This window comes from Nanorana parkeri, unplaced genomic scaffold (genome assembly GCF_000935625.1).
Source record: "Nanorana parkeri isolate BGI_ZX_2015 unplaced genomic scaffold, ASM93562v1 scaffold10, whole genome shotgun sequence".
Taxonomy (NCBI): Eukaryota; Metazoa; Chordata; class Amphibia; order Anura; family Dicroglossidae; genus Nanorana; species Nanorana parkeri.
The window spans coordinates 3321952-3348706 of record NW_017306278.1 but is presented as its reverse complement, the minus strand read 5'-3'; the positions used below and the strand labels follow the sequence as shown (position 1 = coordinate 3348706).

Sequence of the window (26755 nt, the reverse complement as noted above, 5' to 3'; positions counted from 1 at the left end):
CATTCCGGAGCCAGGAATGCGCCTCTTCTGTCCTCATTTCCCAAGGCTCTGCGCTCATTCCTCTTCCTCTCATTCTTTCACAGTTTCTTTCGTTATATCACATTTTTTGGGGCCAGCGTTTCATCCTGGGAGATGAAGATTTTTTTTTGCACGATGTTGATGAATTGTTACAGGATGGATTGGAATGCTGAGGACGGAGGATAGACCCGGCCAACTACAATTTCCAGCATGTCTGTCTGCCATCTTGTCTCCGGAATTCTAAAACTTGCAACAATTTCTCTTCAATAAGGAGGAGAAATTAAAGAGGACGGATAGCTCAAAGCTGGCACAAAGCTACTGCTGGCCTCTCCTCCTGAAAAAGACGCTTGCCTGGAGGTCATGCTAATCCCGGGCTTCGAAAGTATCTGAATCGTTAACATGAAACACGTTCCCCCCCCCACACAGCTACCACCTCTTGTATCACTCGCCCCTCTCTTTAGATTGTAAGCTCTAATGGGCAGGGCCCTCCTAACCAGTAGTATTGTAACTGTAATGTCTTCCTTACATTGAATTGTTCTGAGGAAACAATATGAATCCTGAATATTAATAATAATGATAATAATAGGACTCACAGAGGACAGTGGACCCGTCATCGGGGGCCAGTTGCAGAACCTGGAAGAGACAGCCCACTGACCTCTTCTTGTGAAAAGCTGCCCGCCTGGCTGCCATGATGACCCTTTGGCTTTACTGCTGCCTGAACGAACGTTAAACACGTATGCAGATAAGGGCTTCTGACTTTCTTCATCTGCATGTTTCTTGCAGGTCAGTAACCCAGAAAAAATGGTTAAAAAAGTAAAGAAATTGTACTCAAGATTAGGGATGCACCGATACCAGTACTGGTATCGGTGCTGGGTAAATGCTCCGATGCCTAGCCTGATACTTCCGGTAGCATGAAGCCAAGCAGTGAGTCATAAAACGCTGCCTGGCTTCCTGATTGGCCGGGAAGCCGGCTCCATGCATGTAATGGCTCGCTGCCCGGTTTTCTGATTGGTCGGGAAGCCTGCCAATCAGGAAACTGGGCGCCGTGTAATGACGGGGTGCCCGGCTCTCTGATTGGCCGGGAAGCTGGCTTCATGCTTCCTCGTCACCTCATGACAAGAGAGCATGGAGCTGGCTTCCCGGCCAATCAGGAAGCTGGGCGCCATATCATTACATGGCGCCCGGCTTCCTGATTGGCCAGAAAGCCGCCTCCATGCTTTCTCGTCACCTAGTGACGAAAAGCATGGGGACGGCTTCCTTGCTAATCAGGAAGCCGGGTGGCGAGTCATTCCGGTATCGGTATTCAGAAAAAAAAATATTGATACCGAAAAACGGTAAGATGTATGCCCAGCCAAAACTATTTTTCTTGGCTTTAAATACAGTTGGGGAGGAGTAGCACTTCACTTCCTGTCCTGTCCTTCTGACAACCTTTTACCATACAGGAAGTGAGAGGAACTCCCCAACAGCATCAGAAACAATGCTTAGTAGGGGAAGGCCAGAACCGCTTTCAGATTTTGATTCAAGTCTGTGATGCTGTTGAAGATTTTTTCCCCCACTTCCTGTGTGCAGAAACATTGATCAGCAGGACAGGAAGTGAGGCTAAATCTCTATAACAGAACCCCGGAGAGCAGTTAAAAGCCCAACCGGAGATCTAATTCTTCTACACATACTTTAAGTCCGCCTCCAGTGCTGGCTACATGTGGGAACGCCTAGGCAATGGATCACATGATCATTCCTGAACGCAAAGACCTTCCAATCTGAATTTGGAGGCAAGCTCGCTCTCCGTGTATACAGTGAGAGTTCCGTACGTCTTGAACTTTGTGCTCCTTTAACTACACCCTGTAAAGATTCACCTTGATGTCTTTGGATGCCTTCCCCATATTTCTGAACACACATGCAAACCATTATCGTTTTAGCATAAAATAGTCTTTTTTTTTTTTTAAGGAAAACATAATAATGACTTTCTTTCCCCAGAGTCAATTAAACTAAATAACAAAGGCAGGGAGAAGATATACTAATTTCGGGGCTAACTCAGGTTGTTGCCAGCAATATGTTCCGAGCACATTCCGGAGTATACTACCTCCTAAATGTATCTAATAAACCTTGAAAAACCCTAAATAAAAGGATAACTTCAAATTCTGAATGCTATGAATGTTGATAATGTGATGATTACTATGCAGTGTGTGTGTATATATATAAATAGTACATACAGTATATACACTGAGTGGCCAGATTATTATGACCACCCCATCAGTACTTCGTTGGGCCACGAGATGACTTTGTTGGGCCGCCTCGTGACTCCACGAGATGATGAAAGGTGATGCGAGGAATCTGACACGGCACTGTTGCCCTTCTGTTGTCTTGTACCAGTCTTGCCACTCTCCGTTCTGCCCTAACATTGACTAGTCGCTGACGGCCACAGTTCGCACGTTCAGACCCAGATTTTCGGCTGACAGTCCGGTCTTTAAACACTTTAACAACAGCTGCTCTTGAACATTTACCGAATTCTGCTGTTTTGCTGATACTCGCTCCATGGCTCCGAGCGCCAACAATCATCCCGCGTTCAAAGGCTGTTAAATTGCGTTGTTTCCCCGTATTTTCAGAAACAAGTCACTTCTACTGTCGTGGTAACCAACCTGCTTCCCTATTTATAATGGTCTGGCCCTCTAGCAACTTCAGTGCCAAATTATAGCTAATTATAACTAATTTGCCTACAAACATCAGGTGGTCATAATAATCTGGCCACTCAGTGTATCTGCAGGGTATTATCCCTTTTTTTAGGGTTGTGCATATTATATTAAAGGGAAATTTCCTCTCTTGTAAAACAATAATAAGTACAGACTTCTTCATAAAAGAAAAATATACATTCATTATTTCTTGCACAGGAATTCGGCAATCAGTAGATCGTGGATGCAATGCTCCGGCTCCTGCAGACTGTTCCTGCGGTCTGAACACGTTTCATGTTACACCCTAAATATGGTTGTAACATGACACATGGTCAGAAAGGTGAACTTAGCCTTTAAAGACACATTTCTCAGGTTACATATGGAGTTGGAGGACTATTGAAGTTTGCAAACATAGCTTAAGAAAATATTAGATTTTAGTAGGGTCACAATAGGACATTGTCGAGCGCCGAATGTTGCACATTTGTAGTCTGTTGGAATTCGGTTTAAATCCTTCTAAAAACATAAGAGTGAGAATGGGCCCCAAAACTGCACCAAGACCTCTCACAACTGATCTGCAGAGTAGAAGGACGTCTTAATCTAAACATTACCATCTATGGTCTCCGATTGGCAAAGACAGAAGGAGAACATCAGGGGGAGTTAATCATTTTGACTGCTGAATGGCATGTGGCAATGCCACGGGTGTCAGGATGTACAGAACATTCCTAGAGATGGAGAAAATGAAGTCCAGGAATGAGAAGATTGTCAGAATGACAGACACAACAGCAACAACTCGCCTGCCCTACTTAACCTTGGCTGACCGGGTCACACGAGGCTGCACGGCCTCATTACCAACCACTGGGGGGGTACAAAGTACTTACATACTCCCAAAAGGATAAGAGGTCAAAGTCAATATGGAAGGAGGTGTCGCATAACAAAGTCCAACATTTCTGCCTTTCACCACCAGTGGGAAGGATAATAGACTTATTATGTTAGGTCATCGATGGGCTGCATGCCAGGGATGACATTTGAATTCCTCTTTTGATGGACAGGTTCGATTAGATGCTTTAAAAGTAAAGTTTCAAACACATTTCTGGAACCATATCAGGGAAAAAGTTGTTTATGGTAAATGTGGCAAGGAATGTCAGCCTCCTCCTGCTTCTCCCCCGGACCCCTGAAAACCCTGATGCTTAGGAAAGGGGTTTGCGTGTGGGCAGCAGGGCTGGGGGTGTGACCTCTGCATCATTTCCCCACCCAGCTCTGGCCAGCTGCTAGGCGGGATGCCGGCCAGGGCGTACGAGGTTGCTAAGACCTGGACAGGCTCTTAACAACCTAGGATAATCTGGCTGGAAAGGGGACGGCACAAACACTATACAGCAGAGAAGCCACACCGCTGGTTGCCAGGAGCTGAGCGGGACGCCAGCCAGACCATAACAGGTTGCTAAGAGCTGGGCAGGGAAATGTGTATGGCCCTTACACATCTGCTCGCCTGGCTCTTAGCAACCTGTGATGGTCTGGCTGGAAAGGTGACGGCACAAACACTATACAGCAGAGTAGCCACGCCGCTGGTTGCCAGGAGCTGAGCGGGACGCCAGCCAGACCATAACAGGTTGCTAAGAGCTGGGCAGGGAAATGTGTATGGCCCTTACACATTTGCTCGCATGCCTCTTAGCGACCTTGGATGCTCTGGCCAGAAAGGGGGCGGCACAAACTTAGTGTAGCAGAGCGGCCATGCCGCTATCTGCTGCCCCCCCATGTGACCCAAAGAGATGCCTCCTGAGGCAATAGACACATCACATGAATATAGAAGGACAGACACTTCCACTTATCATGCAGTAAGTATATCGGAAGGCCTAACAGTATAATATATATGTGTGTAATATGAAAAATATCTATGAAAATTGGCCATGAAGGATACTTCCAACAATCGGGAGTTTCCCTTTAACAGGAACTAGGAAAATAAAGTCAAAGCATCACCAAAGCCAAACATAGCATCAGACGTCTATAATAAAGGTAATGGAATGTTCTTCAGCTGTAGAGTATTTTGATACTTAATGGATGATTAGATATTTACTTTCATATTTATAGACTCTGTGTGTGTAGCTGCAATGGGAGGCTTTCTCTGCCAATATAAAACAATGTCACATTTGAGTCTGTGATCACAGCACATTACAAGACTTGAAGCAGTTAAAGAGGAAGCAATATCACACAGGTGAGGAGCTGGTACAACTGTGCAAGACTGAAGAGAAGGACGGAGGTCAGATAGAAGACTGAAGGGAAGGACGGAGGCCAGATATAAGACTGAAGGGAAGGACGGAGGTCAGATATAAGACTGAAGGGAAGGACGGAGGTCAGATAGAAGAGAGAAGGGAAGGACGGAGGCCAGATATAAGACTGAAGGGAAGGACGGAGGTCAGATAGAAGACTGAAGGGAAGGACGGAGGTCAGATATAAGACTGAAGGGAAGGACGGAGGTCAGATAGAAGACTGAAGGGAAGGACGGAGGTCAGATATTAGACGGGAGGGAAGGACGGAGGTCAGATAGAAGACTGAAGGGAAGGACGGAGGTCAGATAGAAGACTGAAGGGGAGGACTGAGGTCAGATAGAAGACTGAAGGGAAGGACGGAGGGCAGATAGAAGACTGAAGGGAAGGACGGAGGTCAGATATTAGACGGGAGGGAAGGACGGAGGTCAGATAGAAGACTGAAGGGAAGCACGGAGGTCAGATATTAGACGGGAGGGAAGGACGGAGGTCAGATAGAAGACTGAAGGGAAGGACGGAGGTCAGATAGAAGACTGAAGGGGAGGACTGAGGTCAGATAGAAGACTGAAGGGAAGGACGGAGGTCAGATAGAAGACTGAAGGGAAGGACGGAGGTCAGATATAAGACTGAATGGAAGGACGGAGGTCAAATAGAAGACTGAAGGGGAAGGCTGGAGATCACGTTAAAGTTTTCTCTCTGGATGTTTTAAGCTACAGAAAGCTCATAGTGGCCATATTCAGCCCAATCCCACCCCTCAGATTCTGTGACACAATGTAACATTCATGAAAAGGATTGGGACACTTGGGCACAACAGCTGATTCCAACCATTGCCCCATATCTGTCAGCCAGTCAAGTCACATCAATTAATGGCGTGTTGTACAAAGGATCACGTGACATGCCAATTTCGCGTTTTCATTCCACAAATCTGACCCAACAATTTCATCAATAGGATGCTACAAACACGTGAGTCCGCTTTATTGTCTCTGTTGAAACCTGACATTTGTTTTGCTCCTTGCTCTGGTACTGACCTTGTGCGCGTTGTATCTCCGCCAACATAAGATCCCACGGCTGGCGGGAAAACCGATAATTAAGGCTAAAATTGTTGGTTCCCGCATCCAGAAATAACTGCAGATTTTGGAAATAAGATGGTCAAGTGTTCCCCTCTCCTGTACAAAACCTCCGACTTGGCAGAGGAGAAGGATAAGCTCTTTCCTCAGTTTATAAATACATTCTCCCATGAATCCCTTCATCTACCATCTCAGAAAGTTGTTTGGCTTTTTCCCCGAAATTCAAACGGCCAATCACATTTCAAATTTTGCTTTCGCAGATGTCGGGTACCGATACTGGTGCTTCCACTGGCATGGAGCCGGCTTCCCGGGCAATCAGGAAGCCGGGCAGAATGTCACTACCGGCCGCTGGGCTCCGTGATTGCCCGGGAAGCCGGCTCCATGTTGTTTGGCCGGCTCCATGTTGATTGGCTGGAAAGCCGGCCTCCCAGCCGATCAGTGTGGAGCCAGCTTCCCGGCCAATCACGAAGTCGAGAGGCAGGTCATTACTCGCCACCCGGCTTCCTGATTGCCCGGGAAGCCGGCTCCATGTTCCCCTATGGCACTGCTGATCAGAGGAAATCTTCCTCTGACTGGAAGTTCTGGTACCAGGGAAGGTATCAGAGCATTTGGGCGAGTACGAGTACTCCTGCAAATACTCGGCATCAACACCGATACTAGTACTGGTATCGCTGCATCCCTAGTTCACACCAAGCCCCAGCTCATCACTAGTTATTACAAAAGAGACCAAAGACTCAAGCATGTAAGTGTTCAAGCCCCATCAGAGAGCGTGATGTCAAATCAGAGGGATCACCTGCAACAGGAGTGGGAAGGTGTTAGAATACTTTCAGTGCCAGGATTAGCCCACACAGATCACATGGCAAAAGTAAAGGCAGACTTAGCACTGAAGTATGAGCACTGGCAGGGCCCATATCTACAGCAAAGTTTGCTAAATTCCCTTCAACGCACAATGCGCCTGCTTTGCATCACTATACTTGTTTATCTCTAATAAAACTTTGAGCTTTGAATCTAAGGAGCTCCGGACAAGGGACAAGCATCGGCAGACACAGCACAGAGTCTTGGCTGCAGGACGCAAAGACGGAAGCTTTTGTTTCCTGACACGTCTCAATTTCTATTACAGCAACGTCGCCGCTTTTGAAGTATCTGTCTCATGATTCCCCTACGGCTCCAAAGTACAAGGCCAGGAGGAAATCACTGACAGGTGCAGTGTGAGAAACTAAGGATGGAACATAGCAAAGCTGATCATTTAACTTTGCTATCCAATCGCTATTTATTTAAAAAAAACTGCAGCAGGCCCTATTTTACCTGCTCTGGAACGCATGCAAATGCATCAAAAATGCCTGGAACGCACTGAAAGCCCATTTTAAACTAAAAAATATATATATATTTTTTTTAACCAAAAAAGGCCCGGAAAGCATCAAAAACACGGCAAAAAATGTGGCACAACCCACTGAACTGCGTGTGCAGAAACTCATGCAGATCTGCTCTGCATTTGGTGTGAACAAGGCCTTAGTGTTCTGGTTCCCGGTCATGTGATGGAAGCAGCCATGGCAAGTACATGACTCTCCTTCTCCTTTCACTGAAGAGTGCAGTTCAGTTCCACAGTCCTGAGGCCATGGGGACAGTGGAGTATTTTGGGATTGCCCGTTCCCAAATGACAGATTCATTTTTACACCTTGGGAGACCCACCCTGCCTCCCTTTTAGATTGTAAGCCCTCAGGTGCAGGGCCCTCCTTACCATCTTGTCTTGAAGTGTATTGTGATTGTAATGTCTTCCTTATATTGTAAAGCGCTGCGCAAACTGTTGGCGCTATATAAATCCTGTTTTATAATCAAAAAAATTCTGGATGAGTAGTTTTCTGAAATGGGGCTAAATTTAGGGGTTCTTTTCCAGCACACAGGTGGCTTCCTGTCCAGTAGCCCCATAGGAGCAGACTGTCCCATGACCTTTATATATGTATTTTCAAATGTTATAAGAGCGCTTTAAATAACATTTAATTGTACTGGTATTCCCACTGATGCAATTTTCAGCGGCATTAAACCTTTTCTATTTAGTATTTATTATGGAAACGGTCGATATAATAAATTACTCAGCCCATTAATCTGGACTCCTGCGGTGAAAGAGTGCATTAGTGAAGTACCTATTTATTTTTTTATTGTTTAGAAACATTCCTTCAGTGTGAACAACAGGAAGACGCGATCTTGATGACCTAGAACACTCGAGGTCTCTCTACGTGACGGAGGAATCATTCCTTTGTTGTGTGAATCATGTTTGCGTTCCCCCCAAATGATGTATATGAAACCCGGTAAATAAGCCGTACTCCGGAAAATAAGCATGAGCGCATTGTTTTAGTTATTTTTTAATAAAGTTTAGTGGGGGAGTGACGTTTATTCCCGTTTTAGGATTTACATTTCCTGTGGTTGAAGTGGGATGCAGAAAATAAATAAACACAGGTTATGGAAGGATGAACAATTTCATTAAACATGTTTTTGTAATAAACACTTTAAAAATAGCTACGGGAACTCTGGACCGACTGCCGTGGGTTTAACCCCTTTCACGTGAAGGGGGCATGAACGTGGTTCCATATAGAGAGCAAGTGAGAGGTCAGGTGTAGTCATATCCATTTCATAATGTTAATTGTATAACCCCATTCCCTATAAACTGACAAACTTATGGTTCATGTCTGATGGTTTCAAGTGACCCGGTTTTGCGAATTCCTAGTGCTCAGTGGTATTCCTACCATTGACACCAACAATGGAACACTATTCCTTCCACACTAGAAGATATGAAGTCTGCACAGAATTTTGCTTCGGAATATCCTCTTTATTTGTATTCCTTTAGCATGACATATGGATGCAACTTTTCAGGGCCTCAAGGGCCTTTTCGTCAGGCAAAGCGTCCACTGGACACTTTGCCTGACAAAGGAGCCCTGTGAGGCTTTGAAAAGTTGCATCCATATGTCATGCTAAAGGAATACAAATAAAGAGGCTATTACGAAGCAGAATGGTGTGAGGCCAACATATCCTCTAGAGCAGTGGTTCTCAACCTGTGTAACCTCAGGACCCACATTTGTCCTTGGTCATAGAAAAGGTTTAATTTTGTTTTCCTGTAGCAGAGTACAACAGAGGCAACAGAAATACATTTACACTTCATTCCACATGGGAACTTACCCTACAAAAGGCAGTAGCCAGTGGAAGTAACTGAGCTGCAATGTGATATTCCTCAAGGCTGGAGCAGTCCTGAAAATAAAATAAAAGCAATGAGACACTTAACATTTTGTAGAGACTGAAATACATAAGAAAGCAGCCTGTCCATTCGCTAGAGACCGGTGAGATCACTGAGGATGCAGCCTATCCATTCCCTAGAGACCGGTGACATCACTGAGAATGCAGCCTATCCATTCCTAGAGACCGGTGACATCGCTGAGAATGCAGCCTATCCATTCCCTGGAGACCCGTGACATCACTGAGAATGCAGCCTGTCCATTCACTAGAGATTGGTGACATTGCTGAGAATGCAGCCTATCCATTCACTAGAGACCGGTGACATTGCTGAGATGCCTGGCAAAATAATTAGTGTAGAACTTTCTCGGGGGAGTCATGAGGCGAATATTAGAGGCAGGGTCCTATATAATGAGACTTAAAACCAGAGCATAAAAGCTTCAGAAAGCATTTAGCTGTGCAGTGGAGATGGTCTGTGCGAATACTCGGCAGAAATTTCAAACCTGTAAACAGCTTTTATGAGTTTTCCACTGTGACATGCTGAATCCATTATTCAACTTCGAGCATAACATGTAATAAAAAAAAAAATGGGCCGAGGTCGATGTTACAAAATAGAATTTACATGAAAATCCCTACAGCCGGAAAATATTATTAGTGGATGCAGCAACGAGGGATGACCTTGGAAAACACACAGTCCAAAATGATGCAAAAATGGAAAAAGTTAAATATGAAAATGTAATATTTTGGGCCGGATAAATGTTGTAATGAAATGTATCAATGACATCTTAAGTGCACCCTTCTCCTGCTGGTGAGAGATTTACTGTAGTTAGATTTTTTCAGTTATAATGATACGCTTTTATTTAATTGGCCTCTTCGGTCTTCAATTTGCCCATTTTAAAGTTTTACTGGTCACCATGGGTGATCGTTATACCAAAATACCAGCCCCTCACCCAAATGTATAGATTGAAACGGCTTCAGGGATCGGCTGAAAGTGAATCTGTCATGAGAAAAGAATGGGGGCTGCCAATGCCAACCTCTCCTCTGAAAGGGATAGTCCTTTGGCTCTCATGCTGGTGTTTTGGCTTCAGTGTCGGGTCTCTGAGATATTTAAGCTATTTGCCTCAAAAGATACAAATAAAAGATCTGTTTATCAACTCTACGTATACTGAGAGCGCCGCAGCCGGGATCCCGACATTACGGTCAAGATCCACCCAGCTGCGTGAGTGACAGCTGGCTCTGCCTATCTAGAGACAGAGCCTGCTCTACCCGCCCCCTCCGCCAGTCAGCGCTGGAGGATCGGAGAGGGGGGAGACTCCCTGCAGAGAGCTGTGAGTGACAGTCACATCTCTCTGCAGGGACATGATGGAGAAGTGAGCGAGCGACAGTATGTGTTCCCTCACTTCCCGATCTACTGAGCCGACGTGTGACAGTTTCATTGTCACAGGTCGGCTAGAACTATGAGGATGAGTGATTTTCACTCGCCTCATAGTTCTCCTTTTAAGTCCTTGGTGCAGGTTGACCTTTTCCTGAGACTTGGCCTTGAGCTCAGCGGAGGCCAAACGCCTGGTGGCCACTGCATAAGGCAATCGATTGCTTGGGGTGCCTTCCACATACTTATTATAATGACTGGAGCTCAGAAATGGCTTTTTAATTATAAAAGGTGGAGCTTCTCTAAAAAGAATGACACCATTCCGGTATATTGTGGCATGTGAGGAATTTACTCATGTAGACTTGAAGAGATTATCTAATGTCCATTTTAAGCATTTCAGGCTGCAGATGCTTCCAAAGAAATATTCGGACTTTACTGCCTTTGAACAATTTTTTAGGACAAAACCCCCACTTTCCAGAGCTGAATTCTGAGAACTGATGTCAGAATATCTAGACTTGAGCCTGAAAACATTACCACCCTCGCGTTTACGCACAAGAAGTGCCCCCCACGGCACGCATGATGAATGGACTCTTGTAGGAATCACTTTAGTTCTTACAGTAAACTTTCCTTCAGATTCAATGACATTTCGCTCTTTGTTCTTGAGAAAATTGGAAAAATGAACCTATAATTGCTAAAAACATGACTGAGTTTGGAAATGTTCAGTGTAAGTAGCTACAACGGACAGTGCTGAAAGACCAGACATGATGCCGTCTCATCTACTGACGTTACTAAAACTGACCCACCGGTATGTATATAAGGGGCCCGTACACACCAGTCCAGTCCTCTGTGGTATGGTAAATGCATGCGCCTTAATATGTGTTGTATTCCTGTACTTGTATGGGATGCCCAATGGACCAAAAATTGTGCATGCAATATTATCGTCGTGGCAACATGTTCGGGTGCCCTAGGAAGGTGCGTTGGGGTGCAGTCTTTGCCACCACATCAACTCATGTTACAGTCCCACGTGTAATCGCACCAAACTTGTGGGAATGGGTCATAACTGATCCAGTGAAAAATATCTGCCGCCTGTGTCCGCCCTGATTTAAGGTCAATGGACGTCAGTGGGAAACGACTGTAATCGATCGCATATGTCCCACTGCACTCCAGACCAGAATCCCAAATATGCATACAAACGGGCGCTGAGACTCTCTGGTGCCGACATCGCGGACCCCGGGTCACTTGGCACCCACATCGCCCATTACCCTAAATGCCGATGCTTTCTCCTTACTGTCCAATTCTTCACCAATCACGGCCAGTATAAGCCCTGATGAAGGGGGAATCATGAGCCCCCAAAACACATCTATTGTTTTTTTGTCAAGTTTAATAAAGTTCTGCTTGACTAACTAAATGGTTGTGACGCTCTCATTCTTCAAATAGTTTTTCTGGATTGCTTTGGGGACCGATGGGATACCATGGCGGGTGATAGAGAGTTGCCTTCCAAGACCAGAGATTATGCCTTTGGGTCCTTCGCTCCACCAAGATCTACCCAACTCAGAATAAACGGCACAGCAACGCACGGAGACGTGGAACCACCTCTGCGGCACGTTACCGCAACAGGATGGCACGGATGTGCCCGAAATACATTCTGGCTGCAGATGGGCATAAAAGGAACGAGCGCTTTTATCCTTCAGATGCTTTTTGTGTTACCATTTTTAAAAAAAATCAGTGATACAAACCAACAAGTTTTGCATTTTTTCCGCAACAACGCAAACTGCGGCTTTTTTCGCATCCAGCTTGTTTACTGTCGTGGCGACACAGCGCGGTGACTGTTGTTTTTTCCCCGATTAAAAAAGACTGATGTAAAAAAAAAAGAAAAAAAAAAAAAGACAGTGTCTCTCCCCCCTCCCCCGTGTCAGCACATCTGACATTTCTTAAAGCCGGGATGCCAGGCGTGCTTGTGAGGAACGTCACGAGGCCTCCCATGGTAACCAGCGACAGTGAGCGTCTATAATGGAGCGCGGAGGAAATGTTTGGGATGCCGGGGTCCTCTCGCAGCGAGTGAGCGGCACCTCTCTCCAGCGACCCCAGTCCAAGCCTTAAACTACACCGGCTGTGATACCGGCCCGCCAACAGCATTCCGCGACCCTCACAAACAACTGAATAAACCGCACAGTGTCTGGGTGTGTGTGTGCTACAAGGCTAAGGAAGGCGACTACACAGAGCTCTGCAGTTGTACAGTATTATACACAGCGCTCTGTAGTTGTACAGTATTATACGGAGCGCTCTGTAGTTGTACAGTATTATACGGAGCGCTCTGTAGTTGTACAGTATTATACGGAGCGCTCTGTAGTTGTACAGTATTATACGGAGCGCTCTGTAGTTGTACAGTATTATACGGAGCGCTCTGTAGTTGTACAGTATTATACGGAGCGCTCTGTAGTTGTACAGTATTATACGGAGCGCTCTGTAGTTGTACAGTATTATACGGAGCGCTCTGTAGTTGTACAGTATTATACGGAGCGCTCTGTAGTTGTACAGTATTATACGGAGCGCTCTGTAGTTGTACAGTATTATACGGAGCGCTCTGTAGTTGTACAGTATTATACGGAGCGCTCTGTAGTTGTACAGTATTATACGGAGCGCTCTGTAGTTGTACAGTATTATACGGAGCGCTCTGTAGTTGTACAGTATTATACGGAGCGCTCTGTAGTTGTACAGTATTATACGGAGCGCTCTGTAGTTGTACAGTATTATACGGAGCGCTCTGTAGTTGTACAGTATTATACGGAGCGCTCTGTAGTTGTACAGTATTATACGGAGCGCTCTGTAGTTGTACAGTATTATACGGAGCGCTCTGTAGTTGTACAGTATTATACGGAGCGCTCTGTAGTTGTACAGTATTATACGGAGCGCTCTGTAGTTGTACAGTATTATACGGAGCGCTCTGTAGTTGTACAGTATTATACGGAGCGCTCTGTAGTTGTACAGTATTATACGGAGCGCTCTGTAGTTGTACAGTATTATACGGAGCGCTCTGTAGTTGTACAGTATTATACGGAGCGCTCTGTAGTTGTACAGTATTATACGGAGCGCTCTGTAGTTGTACAGTATTATACGGAGCGCTCTGTAGTTGTACAGTATTATACGGAGCGCTCTGTAGTTGTACAGTATTATACGGAGCGCTCTGTAGTTGTACAGTATTATACGGAGCGCTCTGTAGTTGTACAGTATTATACGGAGCGCTCTGTAGTTGTACAGTATTATACGGAGCGCTCTGTAGTTGTACAGTATTATACGGAGCGCTCTGTAGTTGTACAGTATTATACGGAGCGCTCTGTAGTTGTACAGTATTATACGGAGCGCTCTGTAGTTGTACAGTATTATACGGAGCGCTCTGTAGTTGTACAGTATTATACGGAGCGCTCTGTAGTTGTACAGTATTATACGGAGCGCTCTGTAGTTGTACAGTATTATACGGAGCGCTCTGTAGTTGTACAGTATTATACGGAGCGCTCTGTAGTTGTACAGTATTATACGGAGCGCTCTGTAGTTGTACAGTATTATACGGAGCGCTCTGTAGTTGTACAGTATTATACGGAGCGCTCTGTAGTTGTACAGTATTATACGGAGCGCTCTGTAGTTGTACAGTATTATACGGAGCGCTCTGTAGTTGTACAGTATTATACGGAGCGCTCTGTAGTTGTACAGTATTATACGGAGCGCTCTGTAGTTGTACAGTATTATACGGAGCGCTCTGTAGTTGTACAGTATTATACGGAGCGCTCTGTAGTTGTACAGTATTATACGGAGCGCTCTGTAGTTGTACAGTATTATACGGAGCGCTCTGTAGTTGTACAGTATTATACGGAGCGCTCTGTAGTTGTACAGTATTATACGGAGCGCTCTGTAGTTGTACAGTATTATACGGAGCGCTCTGTAGTTGTACAGTATTATACGGAGCGCTCTGTAGTTGTACAGTATTATACGGAGCGCTCTGTAGTTGTACAGTATTATACGGAGCGCTCTGTAGTTGTACAGTATTATACACAGCGCTCTGTAGTTGTACAGTATTATACGGCAGTATTATACACAGAGCTCTGTAGTTGTACAGTATTATACGGAGCGCTCTGCAGTTGTACAAATGTATTACGTTCTCCTCTGCAGTTGGCAGATGTCGTCTTCTCTCGGGGAGAAGGAATTCTGTATATAAGGGATGCAAACATTCTTTACATTCAGGGCCACAACAGCAGCGCAGACACAGACAGCGGAGGACGGGGAGATGTCTGTCTTGAATTAGGTGCTTGTAAGATCCGCGAGCCCGTTACAAACACGGCAGCGGCTGCTCCTCATTAGGGAGCTATTTGTGGCATGGAAGGTAGAATCCATCAACAAACCACAAAGCCATTGCTCGTGGCTATTGTCACATCCCGACTCATGTTCATCTACATAATTTTTTTTAAACATTTAAAGGAAAAGTCATTATCTGTAAAGTTTCTTCATACACATGAAATGTCTATACACAGACACAGAGCTCCGACGTTCCATTATTTCCTTAAAGCATATCTCCGGGCAAAAAAAAAACAAACCCTCCCCTTAGTGGGGCTACTTTAAGGGTCAACCGCTTGTCTATGCCTAGGGGATCGGAGTAAAGCACTTTTTCTTACCTGATCACCGCCTCCCCTAGTGGTCAGCCCCCTTCTCTTTTCCCCATTCTCTCTGGCTGTTGTATGTGCCTCGGTGTCCCCATGAAATCCACTTCCTGCCCTCCCTCTCCAGCTCTTTGTGCTGACTTCATGTTGGAACAGGAAGGGGCCATCCCCAAACTCCTCCCACAAAGTGGGAGCATGAAATTGTCCAAAATGTCTTGGTATGCTGATGCCCCCCATAATAAACAACCCCCCCATAATCCCCCTCCATCAAACTTTACACTTGGCACAATGCAGTCAGGCAAGTACCGTTCTCCTGGCAACCGCCAAACCCAGACACGCCCATCGGATTGCCAGACAGAGGAGCGTGATTGGTCACTCCAGAGAACACGTCTCCACTTCTATAGAGTCCGTGCTTTACACCACGGCATCCCACGCTTTGCATTGCAGACTAGCCGACTGTAACCTACACTGTGAACATGCTTATGGGTGAAGGAAGCACAGGGGAAGACTTCCTCAGTGTACTTCTGCTCTTTGGCTGCCCAATCAAAGGTTGGGAGGGTGTGTGTCCTGGACCAGGCTGCAATAGTCAGTGGGGGGGTGCAGGACCTCACCACTAAACAGGACAGACTAAATTCTTTGCAGGTACAATACTTCACATATATCTATATAAACTGTCTATTTGCCTCGACTATAGCTTTTCACCAGGCTACAGAACATGCTGTAATAAGAGAGGACAGTCCGGAACACGGACAGCTAGTCTCAGATGACACGCCATCAGTAGAATTCGGTTCTGTGCACCCTTCCAGACCCGAGAGACCCAGAAACAATTCCAGGCCATGCCATATATTACACTGGCATTTATGGGGCTTTACTGGAAGCAAGTTCTAAAAGGGCAAATAAAGCCTAATTTATAGACGTCTATATGTTATTCTGTATAACTCTATTCAACGGCTTCAATGGCATTTATTAAGATAAACTAGAAACACATGAAAATACATTCACTTAGACTCGGGGGGGATCGGCCAGACTAGAGGGCGCTGAAGGCACTAAAGAGAATCTACGCTGATAACCATAACATTGTGACCACTGAGAGGTGAATAACATTGATTATCTGGTTACAATGGCACCTGGAAGTGGGGGGGATATATTGCAATGGCTCCTGGAAGTGGGAGGATATATTGCAATGGCTCCTGGAAGTGGGAGGATATATTGCAATGGCTCCTGGAAGTGGGAGGATATATTGCAATGGCTCCTGGAAGTGGGAGGATATATTGCAATGGCTCCTGGAAGTGGGAGGATATATTGCAATGGCTCCTGGAAGTGGGAGGATATATTGCAATGGCTCCTGGAAGTGGGAGGATATATTGCAATGGCTCCTGGAAGTGGGAGGATATATTGCAATGGCTCCTGGAAGTGGGAGGATATATTGCAATGGCTCCTGGAAGTGGGAGGATATATTGCAATGGCTCCTGGAAGTGGGAGGATATATTGCAATGGCTCCTGGAAGTGGGAGGATATATTGCAATGGCTCCTGGAAGTGGGAGGATATATTGCAATGGCTCCTGGAAGTGGGAGGATATATTGCAATGGCTCCTGGAAGTGGGAGGATATATTGCAATGGCTCCTGGAAGTGGGAGGATATATTGCAATGGCTCCTGGAAGTGGGAGGATATATTGCAATGGCTCCTGGAAGTGGGAGGATATATTGCAATGGCTCCTGGAAGTGGGAGGATATATTGCAATGGCTCCTGCAAGTGGGGGGATATATTGCAATGGCTCCTGCAAGTGGGAAGCAGAAAAAATGGGCAAATGTGAGGATCTGAGCAAATTTGACAAGGGCCAAATTATGATGTATGGAGGAACGGGTCAGAGCAACTCCAAAAGTGCAGCTCTTGTGGGATGTTCCCGGTCTGCAGTGGTCAGGACCAAACAAAAGTGGTCAAAGGAAGGAAAACCGGTGAACCAGCGACAGGGTCATGGAAGGACAAGGCTCAGTGATGCACATGGGGAGGGAAGGCTGGCCCGGGTAGCCCAATCCAATAGAAGATATACTGTAGCTCAAATTGCTGGAAAAACTAATGCTGGTTTCGATAGGAAGGTGTCTGAACACACAGAGCATCGCAGATTGTTGTCTATGGGACTGCGTAGCAGCAGATTGGTCAGGGTGCCTACTGCCAAAATCGCCTACAATGGGCACGTGAGCGTCAGAACTGGACCACAGAGCAATGGAAGAAGGTGGCCTGGTCTGATAAAAAGTCTGCATAAGAATATTTCATACTTATTACTTGCAGCCAGGAGGTGGAGCTCTAAGCAAATCTAGAGAAGCATCATGCTGAACAGAGACCTCATGATTCGGAAGAGGGACATACCCCTCCTCCTCAGCTAGCAAAGTCTTAACTTGTGAATTAGCACCATCTGCCTGAAAGAATAAAGGCGCCACTTTGCAAATAATGGGCCAGGTATACACCATTATTTTCCACCTTTAAAAGGGTAAATGATATTGCTGAAATAGTACAGTACAGTGACAGTATACTGCTAGACTGACTATGCACAGCAGAGGAGGCGGTCAGTACAGTGACTACACACTGCTGGAATGCCTAAGCAGAGCAGATTTAGTCAGTACAGTGACCCACATATTGCTGGTCTATGCGCAGAGGAGTTGGTCTGTACAGTGACCGCACATTGCTGGACTATGCACAGCAGAGGAGGCGGCGAGTACAGTGACCGCACATTGCTGGACTATGCACAGCAGTGGAGGAGGCGAGTACAGTGACCGCACATTGCTGGACTATGCACAGCAGAGGAGTTGGTCTGTACAGTGACTGCACATTGCTGGATCATACGTAGCAGTGAAGGAGGTCAGGCCAGTGCACACTGACGGACTGACTCTGCACACCAGCATTTTATACGTATTTCCTAAATTAGAATAAAAAGTCGGAGTAATAATGGAGGAAGAGCTTTTAAACAAGACTGATAACACGGCTGAATACAACAGCGCACAAGCTCCGCGCAGCGACGCCGGGGATCACGTATGGGGCTTTAGCCGGCCTTAAATAGCAAGGATTGTTCCTGGATGTAGGGGGGACATTATTCTTGCAGTGACCCCACTAATCTACAAATTATTCCTCACTTTTGAAACCAAAACTGTAATCCTATTAGAATTATTAGCTGTTCATAAAAGGGACACAACGTAGACAGGAAACCTCTCATGCTCAATGGCATAACGGGCTCCTTTGTACGACGTGACGAGCCGAGCCCTGCAACCGTTCCTGAATTACACCACAAACATAAACAACATGGCTGCCGGATTTGCTTTAAGGAAAGTGCTACTTCAATCTAAACCTGTGGGCCGCCACTGCCGACCTGCTTCAGAAAATGCTAACTGCCTGGCTGTCTCCATACTCAACCTGAAACAAGCATGCAGCAGCCCAGTCCAGGTAAAGTCACCACTTCTGAGCTGCATGTTTGTTATTGGACTGTACAGGAAGTACTGGAGACACCTGAATCTTGCTCGGGGATGTGCACGGTCCTCCTTGGTTTCCAAGTGACAGGAAGTGAAGGGAAATATCTCTAAATGGTAAAACAGCAATTAAAATACTTGTCATTGGATTTGGGGGGAAGGCTGGGACCTTCCTTAGCCTTATATTGCCATCCACATCCATAGTAGAGGTCTCCCCTCGATTTCTGGCACGGTGACACCATTGTCATCGGTAGTTTCACCACAGCTGGAGGGACAGAGTTTGTACAGTCTGGAGGGATCACAGAGGGATAGGAGACTGAGGAAATGCTTCCCCCCCTCCGGCAGCAGACCAGTGCCATCACCACAGGGTAGGCAAAGTCACCAGACTTGAATGCAAGCACATCAGTAGTTTCACCACAGCTGGAGGGTCAGAGTTTGCCCGACCCTGGTGTACAGTCTGGAGTGATCACAGCAGGATAGGAGACTGAGGAAATGCTTCCTCCTGCCGGCAGCAGGCCAGTACCATCATCACAGGGTAGGCAAAGTCACCTGACTTGAATGCAAGCACATCAGTAGTTTCACCACAGCTGGAGGGTCAGAGTTTCCCGACCCTGGTGTACCGTCTGAAGTGATCACAGAGGGAGAGGAGACTGAGGGAAATCTGTGATGATGGCCAGTGCCATCATCACAGGATAGGCAAAGTCACCTGACTTGAACACAAGCACACTTCAATAGAGTTTTTTCTTAAACCTGATGCAGTCATTTTGTATCACGGCACATCAGGAATTTGTTCACAAAGACTTTTACCGAAATGACTGAAAGGGCCACTTTCATATTATTGGTCAGATCTGAAACCAAGCCTTTGCATTGGCATCACTCATTGTAATTTGCATGGAACAAGAATTACTCTGGTTCTGTTATACACCGATCGCAGAGCGTTCCACCAGACCAACGCTCATGCGCAACATACGACGACAGCAATGGCTCATGTGTGTAAGATAGCTTAATATACATCCTGCCAAGAACTGATCACGGTTAAGTGGCTGCGTCCTGTTTTTCACATTAACAAGCTGTGTTCGGCAGCCCTGAGGTCGGTTCTCATTGTAAAACGCGATGTACCATTTACTTATCATAAAACATTGGCCTGTACAACAATGAGTATATGGCTTGTCATGTGTCAGACAGGAGCCATGATGGGAAGGATCTGTATGGTTATTATAAACCGCCGGGATGGGACCTAAAGTGGGGAATTTATTGTATAAACCGAAAAGCTATTTACGGACATTTTAATGGTTTGTTTTATTTTATTGCGGCCCGTGATGTGATGAAGTTGGGATTTATTCCTTTCCTTCCTTGTTTCTACACTACATAGTCATACTGACTAAGTCTGAATCACGCCGCTGTGATTATCTCTCATGTGATGCCTCATTTAAAGTGGACCTGACAGGTAAATGGCATCCATGAGCTTGCTAAACATTTGGGCACAGACACCAGACTGGAACATTTGGGCAACACAGTCCCTTAGTGGTTAACACTTCTGCCTTGCAGCACTGGGGGTCCCCGGTTCGAATCCCAATTAGAACACTATCTGCAAAGAATTTGAATGTTCTTCCTGTGCTTGAGTGGGTTTCCTCCAGGTACTCCGGTTTCCTCCCACACTCCAAAGACTTGGTTAATTGGCTCCTGTCTAAATTGGCCCTGTATGCGTGTGCTATAGGGACCTTAGTATGAAAGCTTCCTGAGGGCAGGGACTGATTGTGCAAAGCTCTGTGTAAATTGTCGGCGCTATATAAATACCAGTAATAAATAATTAGCTTAGCACTGGCTGAAATCTTCAAATCAATTTCTGGATGACCGATGCAAATAATTTTTCAAGTAGGCTTAGTGTGCAGGTTTTAAAGCAAGGGTAGGCAACCTCAGCAAACTACAAATGCCATCATGCATCTGCCACTGGGAGTCATGCCTGTGGCCATCAGAGTCTTGCAATACTTCATGGGACTTGTAGTTTCACCACGGCTGGAGGGCCATGATTGTCTACCCCCGATCTAAAAGGTTGTGATTGGTTTGTGGGAAAGTTTTGAGTCAGATAAGAAATCGAGACCTATCTGCACCATGCAGGCAGGGTTATCCACCTTCATTGGAATTTCTATCTAGTGGCGGTAATGCCAAGTGAACAGCATTCACCCTGATATTCACTGAGTAGAACATTTATAGATCAGCCCCTTAGAATCCCTAAAACCCTAAAGCCAAGAATCCCTGATTGAGGGCCCATTCATACTATGCATTGCATTAAAGTTCCATTAACACAGTGCAATAATCTCCTGACGGTGCACAAGAATGTTTGGCATGTGTGTTGCGGTATTATGCATTATAGGCGTAATGCCTGCCACTCTATTAATGCCAGCACAGGCCAGCCGACATGGGAGCGGCCCATCAGACAAGGGCTGAGCGGCCCATCAGACAAGGGCTGAGAGGCCCATCAGACAAGGGCTGAGAGGCCCATCAGACAAGGGCTGAGCGGCCCTCAAGAGCGCGGCCCACCAGACAACAAGAGCGCGGCCCACCAGACAACAAGAGCGCGGCCCACCAGACAACAAGAGCGCGGCCCACCAGACAACAAGAGCGCGGCCCACCAGACAACAAGAGCGCGGCCCACCAGACAACAAGAGCGCGGCCCACCAGACAACAAGAGCGCGGCCCACCAGACAACAAGAGCGCGGCCCACCAGACAACAAGAGCGCGGCCCACCAGACAACAAGAGCGCGGCCCACCAGACAACAAGAGCGCGGCCCACCAGACAACAAGAGCGCGGCCCACCAGACAACAAGAGCGCGGCCCACCAGACAACAAGAGCGCGGCCCACCAGACAACAAGAGCGCGGCCCACCAGACAACAAGAGCGCGGCCCACCAGACAACAAGAGCGCGGCCCACCAGACAACAAGAGCGCGGCCCACCAGACAACAAGAGCGCGGCCCACCAGACAACAAGAGCGCGGCCCACCAGACAACAAGAGCGCGGCCCACCAGACAACAAGAGCGCGGCCCACCAGACAACAAGAGCGCGGCCCACCAGACAACAAGAGCGCGGCCCACCAGACAACAAGAGCGCGGCCCACCAGACAACAAGAGCGCGGCCCACCAGACAACAAGAGCGCGGCCCACCAGACAACAAGAGCGCGGCCCACCAGACAACAAGAGCGCGGCCCACCAGACAACAAGAGCGCGGCCCACCAGACAACAAGAGCGCGGCCCACCAGACAACAAGAGCGCGGCCCACCAGACAACAAGAGCGCGGCCCACCAGACAACAAGAGCGCGGCCCACCAGACAACAAGAGCGCGGCCCACCAGACAACAAGAGCGCGGCCCACCAGACAACAAGAGCGCGGCCCACCAGACAACAAGAGCGCGGCCCACCAGACAACAAGAGCGCGGCCCACCAGACAACAAGAGCGCGGCCCACCAGACAACAAGAGCGCGGCCCACCAGACAACAAGAGCGCGGCCCACCAGACAACAAGAGCGCGGCCCACCAGACAACAAGAGCGCGGCCCACCAGACAACAAGAGCGCGGCCCACCAGACAACAAGAGCGCGGCCCACCAGACAACAAGAGCGCGGCCCACCAGACAACAAGAGCGCGGCCCACCAGACAACAAGAGCGCGGCCCACCAGACAACAAGAGCGCGGCCCACCAGACAACAAGAGCGCGGCCCACCAGACAACAAGAGCGCGGCCCACCAGACAACAAGAGCGCGGCCCACCAGACAACAAGAGCGCGGCCCACCAGACAACAAGAGCGCGGCCCACCAGACAACAAGAGCGCGGCCCACCAGACAACAAGAGCGCGGCCCACCAGACAACAAGAGCGCGGCCCACCAGACAACAAGAGCGCGGCCCACCAGACAACAAGAGCGCGGCCCACCAGACAACAAGAGCGCGGCCCACCAGACAACAAGAGCGCGGCCCACCAGACAACAAGAGCGCGGCCCACCAGACAACAAGAGCGCGGCCCACCAGACAACAAGAGCGCGGCCCATCAGACAACAAGAGCGCGGCCCATCAGACAAGAGCGCGGCCCATCAGACAACAAGAGCGCGGCCCATCAGACAAGAGCGCGGCCCATCAGACAAGATATATTTTGTTTTGGGACTTCGGTGGCGGAGATGCTCAATTTCTCTATAAACAAATCCGGCAGATGGTTAACATCACAAACAACATTCTCAACTCAGGATAAAAATGTTCAGAATGAGAAGTTAAACCCCCCTTAGTGCACTGCTGGACTGTGCTCAGTAAATAACCATAAATCTTATGATAATTGTAAGCAAGATTAAACGCTGGAACGCATGGACGCGGCACATTCAGAAAATGTAGGGTCGTGTTTATGGACGCGAGAGAACACGAGCCGTAGCTAAGCTTGTGTTTCGCCGGTAATTATTGCAGTCAATCCTGTGAGGACAAACAGGCTTTGCTCAGCGTTATATAAATCCTAAAACACAAGAAAAGAAATATAAAGAAGAAATATATGTGAGAATGAACTGCGCCATCCACTAAAGATGGGCGCACCAAACCATGGACTTCTGGTGCCCAACATGAGACCTGCTGGTACTTGTTGTGCAGCCCTCAGACTCCCAAAGACAATAGTGGGAACTATAGTTTGTAAAGGAGTTGCAACGACAGCGATCTCTAGCAACATGTCTCCACTATGTCTTGTAGCCTGCTAGTACTTCATGTCCAACACTCAAACTTTCAACAGCCAGTAGTGAGAACATTAGTGTGCAATGTAATGCATCATGTCTGCAATCCCTCTCTGAACATGTCTCTGAAGATGTCCTTAGTCACTAATCACTCCTGTAGCATGTCTGCAGTCTCTGACCATCTGTTGACAGTCTTCGGTAGCATTACATATACTGAATATTATGTGCGGTCCTTGATGATGTCAGGAGTCACAATGAGGCCTTCTATATCTCAACAATTGTGCACCACTGATATAGGCAATACATTAGGTCCTCAATTAGACTGCACTATCCCTCTTCCCATAGCACTGTATAGGAAGAGGCTAGATCTGCTAGAGGAGTGATCTCCCTCTCTCTATATACTTTTTGTTCCTTCCATTTATCTTTCACAATGTGCCCTGTTTCTTCCTACATCCCACAGAATCATTACCCCACTTATCCCACCATTGTCACCATTGGGCAGAGCCATTGCTCTAAACAAGGCGGTCTATTGTTTGATTTGTGCCTGGTCTCCAACTGATGTTGCCACGGTCTACCTAATGGATAAACTGGATGTTAGTTCAATGCTTGAAATGGCTGCTTCCCCTGTGTAAGGTGACAGGTACACTTTACCTGGCCACACAAACGTTGACATGTGAACATAAGATACCTGGAGTGTGCAGTTCATCATTCTGATGACGTAATCGAACTGCTGGTGGTTGAGGATGGCGCGGTTCTGCTGAACGTGGTGACCGAGTTCCTCCGCCAGGCACTGCCTGGCCGCTTTTCCCTTCAGTGCGCGGAGGGCGGCAGGCAGAGTCTGCAAATGGGGGGAGAGACAGAGAGAGGAAAGGAAGAGGGGGAGAGAGACAGAAAGAGACAGAGAAAGAGAAAGGAGAGGGAAGAGGGGGAGAGAGACAGAGAGGGGAGAGGAAAGAAGAGGAAAGGGAAGAGGGGGAGAGAGACAGAGAGGGGAGAGGAAAGAAGAGGAAAGGGAAGAGGGGGAGAGAGAAAGAGAGAGGAGAGGAAAGAAGAGGAAAGGGAAGAGAAGGGAAAGGAAAAGAAAGGATAGGAAATACAAAGAAAAGAATGAAAAGGAGGGGAAAGGAAAGAAAGGAAAAAGAAAAGGAAGGGAAAGGAAAAATAGGAAATCGGAAAAGGAAAACAGAAAAAGAAAAAAGGTAAGGAAAAGGGGAAAGAAAAGAAAAAGCAAAGGAAACAAAAGAGAAGGGAAGGAAGGAAAAAACAAAAGAAAAGGGAAAACGGAAGGAAAGGAATAGAAAAGAGGAAAGGAAGAGAAGGAAAAAAAGGGAAGGGAAAGGATAGGAAATAAAAGAAAAGGAAAGAAAGGGAAAGGAAAAGGGAAGAAAAAGGAAAAGAAAGTGGAGGGTAGGATAGAAGGACAGAGAATGGAGAGAGGTAGGAAGTGAGAGAAGAAGCAATAGAGAATCATTACAAATGTAATTAAACACAAACATTTACAATACTTGCACACACTTTGTTAATGAGACACAATTGTACATGACATATAAATGCACTTAGAAAAATATATCCACTTAGAAGGTAATGTACAAAACGTTCCTGCCAAATATTCAGCCTGTGTTAGTTTGATAAATGACCACCATAGTGCACTCTGGGCCAGGACAGGGGCCTGAACTAATGTAAAAGCTGTAAAAGCTGAAGTCAAAGATAAACACCCTTTTAGTGAAGTTTACCAAAAATCAAGTTTTTAAATGCAGTACAAGTACCTAACATCTACACAAGCTTTCTGTAATGCGCTGTACACTAGGATGGAGGACGGAGAGAGGGCATTCCAGTACAGTGAGCGCAGTTTTGCATAGTGCTGTCAATCTACCACAGGCAGCTCTTTTACAGGAGAGAAGACCGATGACCACATTGTGTGGATGCTCCTTCATTGTTTAAATGGCCGGCTGGGGCAGATCTTCAGTAACCCGTATTTCCTAGCGTCACCCACCAAATGGGGAAGCACGGATACCAGGAAAAAAAAAGTGCCCTTGAAGGTTGATAAGTATGAAGCAAAAGTATGTTTTTTGCACTTATTATGGTTCTGTATATTTTAAAGGGAGCAAATAAAAGAAAATGTGTTACTCGGGTTTCCGTACACGTTAACACTGGTAGTAGGAGGAGGAGAAGCCCTTTGAGCAAATCAGATTTCTATTGCTTTTCCTCAGCGCTATCAGAGTGAATGTCAGAGTGATGACTCGGAGTGCAGCTCCTCCTTCACTGTCAAACCAGCATGCTGGGAATTGTAGTCCCTCGGACGCTGCATGTCCCCCAGTTACCGAACTTAGAGCCAGACAATACAAAGACATCGCTAAGCAACACAAAAAGCGTCCAAATACTAGATTTGTTATTGGCGCCGGTATCTACTGCGAGAGGTGACAGATGAGGTGGGAGGGACACTTGGCAGAATCTCAGAAAAAAACGGCACATTCCGGGGATGGTGCCGTACGATCTTCGATGACATGCCGCTACTGCACCGCATCAATCACACCGTCTGCACTGTGTGTGGTTTGCTTTTTGCAGGTCACAGATGGCCGAGTACCTATAAGCTGAATTCACACAGCAGCTGTAGGGAGAAGCTCAACACGGACCACAGAAGGGAACGGCATTATGTATAACCAAAGTGGACCTATAGACAGCATCATATCCTATATAGAAACTATACCTGTTGCTGGGTAACAAGCTGAATACAAAGTAAAAACCATACATGCAAAGCATTCCTAATTCTGCTCAGGTAATCTTGTTACCCAGACACCCCTTCACAGCAAAGGCCTAATCTGGGATTAACCCTAGCCTGTGATTGGACAATGAAGGAGCAGTGTTCCTGTCAGGAAGCTTCCAGTGTCTGACAGACAACACTTTGAAAAACTGAATTCAAAGTCTTCCCTGCTCTGGTTCATACCGCTTTAAATGATTTACAACCCACATGATCAGATTTTGCCTCTTGTGTATTATTGAGGTATAATAGTGGCATAGTTATTGACCCGCTTGCCTTGCAGACCTGAGTCCCTTGGACTCAATGCCCTCTGGGGTCTTAATTTTGATGTGTATGTGGGATTTCACCTTTGAGGCTCCACTTTACTTTCACTGTCCAAAACATTATGATAACTGGCTTCTGCCTAGATCGGCCCCATTCTGTGTGTTTCGGGTACATGCAGGCTCCTCTGGGGCGGGACTTGATATGAACGGTTCTCTGCGCTGATGTTCTATGAATTAGGAAAACAAATATAGCTTCCCCGAGAGTCTTTGGGTCAGAATAGATGAAATAATAATATATGATAGATTTAAATAATGTTATCCATGAAAAA

The 26755-nt window shown here is 46.7% G+C and overlaps 1 protein-coding gene across 1 annotated transcript in view; it reads right to left on the bottom strand.

Moving 5' to 3' along the window:
* The window catches only part of SBF2 (SET binding factor 2), a 301018-nt gene that overhangs the window by 67866 nt on the left and 206397 nt on the right, over positions 1-26755 (bottom strand). Inside the window, 2 exon segments of the mRNA XM_018555287.1 lie at positions 9184-9252; positions 24094-24243. Of these exon segments, the coding sequence (XP_018410789.1) occupies positions 9184-9252; positions 24094-24243 (219 nt within the window).